General features: G+C 36.6%; 1 protein-coding gene across 1 annotated transcript in view; it reads right to left on the minus strand.

Annotated features, from left to right (window-relative positions):
- RPS6KA6 (ribosomal protein S6 kinase A6) overlaps positions 1-5,876 on the minus strand; it is a 174,127-nt gene that overhangs the window by 91,330 nt on the left and 76,921 nt on the right. The window contains exon 3 of the mRNA XM_027768464.1: positions 2,769-2,885. Coding sequence (XP_027624265.1) covers positions 2,769-2,885 — 117 coding nt within the window. The remainder of the gene's footprint in view (positions 1-2,768; positions 2,886-5,876) is intronic.

A 5,876-nucleotide genomic window follows, 5' to 3' on the forward strand; every position in this document is an offset into this window, starting at 1 on the left:
TCAGCTTGTTTATAATGACTGCTTAAAAAAAAAAAAAAAAGAAAGAAAGAAAAGAAAAACTAGTTTTGGCCCACTTCTAGAAGACTTAAAAACCCTTATGTCTTGCTTTTGTGAACAATAGAGTATATAACTGGCTTCCTTTAAACTTTACTGCTCTGATTTTTCTGCATCCATCATCTTCACTAGTTGTTTTTAACTTAATTTTATTGAGTGTTCATTTATGAAAGCCTTAAATCCTTTTTAGCACAAAGTTGGAAATAAATGTACACATGAATAAATACAAACATCAAGTAACAACCTACTAATCTGAATAGCTTTAAATGTCTACCTGGTGAAATTTTAAGTCAAATATTTAAGCACTTATATACTTGGAATATAAAAGAATTTTATCTCTGTTCTTCTAAAATTAACGGAATAAAAATAGTTACCCAGCACAAAATGGTTAAACTTTTAGACCCTTAAAAATAAAAGTGTGTAGAATGCACATAGTTCAGTTCTATAGACACTCTCCCTATCACAATTTATTAACTGCTCCTATTTTTTCCTTCTCCAAAATACTGTTCAACAAGTCTTACCTCCTTGTTTTTATATATCTCCTGTACCAATGAATTGCCAAGCCATAATCCCAACTTAGCTCATCCTTTATTGGGCCCTAAAAATGTTTCTATATATTTCACATGATATCTTATACCATATAAATACCAGGCTACTTCAAGACAATCAATGTCTGTTTTATAATTACCAATATTGCATGTACTACTGTTGCACACACACCAAGTGCTCAATAAATGTCTTTTTTTTTCTTAAGACAGGATTTTACTATGTTGCTCAAGCCAGCCTGAAGCTTGTGATCCTACTGCCTCAACCTCTCCAAGTTGCTCAATTATAGATGCACGCTACTGCACCCAGTATTTAGGTTAGACTTAAAATTCTGTGTGACAATCCTAACTTAAAGGCATTAAACAATAAATATTTAGTTCTCAGTTATGCATCTACAGATTGGGGTTCGGCTGATCAAGACTGGGGTCAGCTCTAAGGCTGCAGGATGGTTCTAGTTATGCTACATGTGTCCCTCATTCCCCTTGAACCAGTGCCTACATGAGGCATGTACTGTTCATAGCAAAAGGCTAGGGTGCGAAAAGGTGACTCTGATTAAGCAAGCACAGGTTGAGCTGAGAATCGAACATGGGGTTCCCCTGTGGTCCTAGACTGCAGAACAAAGCTTCTTAGTAGCATTTGCCACTGTGACTGGGTCTAAATGTTTTTTTGATACATTCCATAGCACTATAAATAATCACTGGTCAGTCCAACTCCAGTAGCACATACTCATAGATTCTGCAGGCTGAGGCCACATGGGAGGTCCAGGTTTAATTTCTGGCTCACTCTAAAAAGTCAAACATGGTGGTATGCCTCTTTAATCCCAGGGACTCTGGAGGTTAAGTCAAGAGGATTGTGAGCTCAAAGCTGGCCTGGAAAACATTGCAAAACTATGTCTAAAAAAGGAGCAGGGTATAGTGTTATGTGTCTGTGGTCCTAGCTACTTGAAAGGCTAAGGCAGGAGGATAACAACATATCATGGGTCATATGTAAAATAAGATAATCACTTCTCAACGGCCTTACACTCTCTTTTTAAATTAAACTATGGCCATCCTGAAATTAGTAGTTTCTCCTTTCCTTTCCCCTCTTAAGTTTTGGTTGTAGCTCTTTTCCTAAAAATTGTTGCTTACTATGTGTATGAAATAATTTTCCTGTCTTAGGTGTTTGGTGTACAAAAGTCAGGAATAAGACCTACATATGTTATTAAGCACTTTATAAACAAACCTAATAGTGAGTGTAAGAGTTAATCTTTATAAATTTTTCCTTTTCCCTTGAAATTTAAGCTCCTTGGAGGCCAGAATTTCACACAATCCATGTATCATCTAATATCCACCCCGTTCTACTTTACTTGAACAAGTAATAGATAAATTTATTAACTCACACATGAATTAAAATATAAATTCTAACTTCCATGATAGAGCTAAGAAATAAGGAAATCACCAAGAAAGAAAAAGCTATGTTCATGCTAGTATGTAAAAAAAGAGACAATGAATACAATTTTTATCCTCTATACAGTACATGTGTTAGCTGGGGGAGAGAGGTCATGAGAAATCTCTTCCCCAAGGGGATGGCCACACCACAATCCCTTCTCTCTCATTTTCCTCTTGGGATTTTGGGCACACATGCACACACACTCGGCATGTTTTTCAGGACTAGAACAACACAGTCAGCCATGCGGGATTCAGTCTCCTTAATCTCCAAGCCAGCTACTGCCTCAGGAATATCATTTCTTTAAATAATTATTTGTTTTATTATTATTCTTATTGTTTAATTTGACCAGAAAGAGATAGAGAGGGAAAGTGAGAAAGCAAGGTGCCAGGTCCAGAACTTGAACAGCAGTCGGCCATGTGCGAGTCCACTGCCCCAACCACCACATCACCTGCTGGCCCCATAGAATATCATTTTTAACAGAAATCAAACTACCTTGATTTAGGCAGCTAATAAAGAGCATACTATATTGTTCGGTAGAGAAATCGGTAAACCCAGGGAATTAGAAAATCTTAATTATTACAGAAAAGTATGAAGAAATGAGAATAAAAATATAATAGGAATGAAAGAAATAAAACTAGAGATACTTTTAAATACATTTTTTGAGAAATTTAGAAATGGCATGTTTATCATATTTTTTAATATTCAGAAGAGAAACAAATGCGGTAAAGAGTATTCATTAACTTGCCAAATGATCCCTGACCAAGAACCTTGAGCAATTCAAACTGAGCAGGATCTGCTTTCTCATATCCTTCCTTAACATGATGAGTAATGGGGATTTCTTTAACAACTCCTTCATCCAGTAAGAAGAAATTCAAATACTCAAATCCAATTTCAACATCTTATTATAAGCTCCACTCAGAAGAATAAAATTATAACAGAAATCATATGATACCCAATTCTCTCAATCTAGAACATGGTTTCAAGGAAGATTAGCATCCCCATTTCCTCATTTTCATTTTTTTACTATTTTATTTTTACTTATTCATTCATTTATTTTTTTAAAAATTTGACCAGAGAGAGACAGAGGTTGAGAATGAGAGAGAGAGGAAGTGAGAAAGCAAGTCACCAGATTCAGGACTTGAACCCTGGTCGGCCATGTGGGAGTGTCCAGCGCCTTAATCACCACGCCACCTGCTGGTCCCCCCATTTCCTCATTTTCTAACAGATACACCACCACCATCTTCCCTATTATATATCATTTAAATAGAAGTATGTAAAATAAAACCTTTGTTTCAGCTTCTCATTCCAACTAGGTAACAATACAATGAAAGTGTTGACAACTAAGTCCTGAGACCCTCACTAGAGTGTAACTTATGATGTAGAGGCAGAGAAAATCTAATACAATCTTGTAAATTGTAGAGTATAGAAAAAATGTGAACCTCAAGAGCTCTTTTAAACAGTAATTCAACATACCTTTTAATTTTATTTATTTAATTTTACTGTCTTATGGCATGTGCACATGCACTAAGTGGGGAGAGGGAGGAGGCAGTCCCTAGGGGGGCCTGGTCCCACTGCAATCCTTTTTCTTCCAATTCTCCATCCTGTCAGGATTCTGGACACATTCACACATCCACAGCATACTGCCAAGATTTGAACCCCAGGCACCTATATAGGATCTGACTTCCTCTGCACAGCACTTAATTACTTTGCTACAAGGCTGGCACAGTTTTAAATATTTGAATGTCCACCTAGCCACATCAATGAAAAAGAAATTAGCATACACAAACAAAATCTCTAGATGAATCTATCCAGGCCATGGCACTACTTTTACTAAACTTTTGTATATAAATTATATGCTAGGCCTGAGTCAGGCAAAAAGGAAGCCACGCAAGGGATGTTTATGTCCCTTGATGCAAGACTCCATTCAGCTGTGATGACTATACTTTAGTGATTTGTAATTCTAATCCCTAGAGAAGCATAGTAGCTAGGATAAAAAAAAAAACAAAATCCTCACATATATTACATATCACAAAATAACAAAGCTAAGAAGAATATCTTATCCAATCCTGCAACTATACAGAGAAAACTGAGATGCAGAGTTGAAGTTCACATTACTTGTTAATCACAATGTCTACAAGTCTTGGAAGTTCTCCATTATACCATATTAAGTCTACTTTGGATAACAAAAATGTCCTCAATCAATTCACCTTTCAATGAATTGATTAATCAATAGTGACTGTGCCCAAACTGGACAACAATATTATCTCAAATTCTTTAGGCTTCATGGCAGCTAAAATAGCTTCCATGTCTCATTGGTAGTTAGATATTCATTCTCTTAAGACGGGGAATCTAAGCAGAGAAATTTTAGTTTTACTACTAAATTGATCAGAAATTAATAATCAGCTCTGAAAGTATGTCAGTGAGTGTGTCTTATACATCAAAAAGATATTTCACAAGACTTTTTAAAGTAGGCAGTGATTTATAAATGTTTTTTGAAATTATTTATTTATCACTCTTTTTTTTTTTTGAGAGGTTTTCACTATAGGGTGCGTGCGCTCACCAGACAGACAGACAGAGACAGAGAGACAGAAAGCGAGAAATCACCCCCCAGGGGGGATGGCCACGCAGCAATCCCTTTTCCTCCATTCTCCTCTCGGGATCTTGGGCATGCACTCACATGCGCCCAGCGTGAGTTTTAAGCCACGGGAACCGGGATGTGAACCACGGTCGACTACATGGGAGTCCAGCGACATAGCTATTATGCTAACTGCTGATCCCAACACTCATTTTTTTTTTAAATTTGACCAGAGAGAGACACAAAGAGAGAGAGAGAGAGAGAAAGAAAGTGAGAAAGCAAGCCACCAGGTCCGGGACTCAAACTGTGGTCAGCCATGTAGGAGTGTCCAGCACCTTAACCACCATGTCACCTGCTGGCCCCAATGTTTTATTTTATTTTATTTTTTAAATAGAAATAAAAAAAATTATAAACCTACTATAAGCTTTCCCATTTGAGAGGGACCTGTGGTTAAAAGTCAAAAGCATTTGTTGGCACAACCGTGGTGGTATAAGAGAGGGCACGGTGGCTTAAGCCACATGGGAGGTTTGTGTTTGGTTTCTGGCCCAACCTAAACAGACCAGGAATAATGGCAGGTGTCTGTGGTCCTAGATGACTGGGAAGCTGAGGCAGAAAGATTATGTGAAACCCTGTTAAAAATACCCTTCACTTTCTCCCTTCTGCAGGCATGGTCTTTATTATTAAAAATAAAAGAATGAAAATGAAAAAAATCATTTTTAATGCAAATATATATGCTTTGTAGCTGACATTTTGGGATTAAAGTATATCATACCTGAATGCATATTTGCAATATAATCTATGTGTACCAAAAACAATGACAATGACAATTTGTATACTGCTATTAATATTATGATTAGTTGAGTTTTCACCACATAGTATGAATGCATTGCTGGTCTTCAAAGCATTGAACATAACAAAAACATATTTTTGAAAGCCTTCCACTGAGGGGAAAAAAAAAGCACTAGAGGATGAGCCAATTGACTTGAAGTTTTGTCCCTAGCTTTTCCACACATTAGGAAAATACCCTTTGCCAAATCACAAACCACTCTTTACTTTAGATTTCTCACATGACAATAGGGTTTTAGTAGTTGGATCTCTAATTCACTTTCCAGTTTGTGTTATGTACTAAACAGAAATGACATAGAAACACAGTAAATGGATGTAAATACCAGATATAGTGAGTGTGAAAGAGTAGAGTCTGAGGAAGGACATTTAGAAGAAAAATAGAGAGGCAAAGCATTAATGGGACAAATAAATGTGGTATTATCTGTTG

This window comes from Tupaia chinensis, unplaced genomic scaffold (genome assembly GCF_000334495.1).
Source record: "Tupaia chinensis unplaced genomic scaffold, TupChi_1.0 Scaffold146525_1, whole genome shotgun sequence".
Taxonomy (NCBI): Eukaryota; Metazoa; Chordata; class Mammalia; order Scandentia; family Tupaiidae; genus Tupaia; species Tupaia belangeri.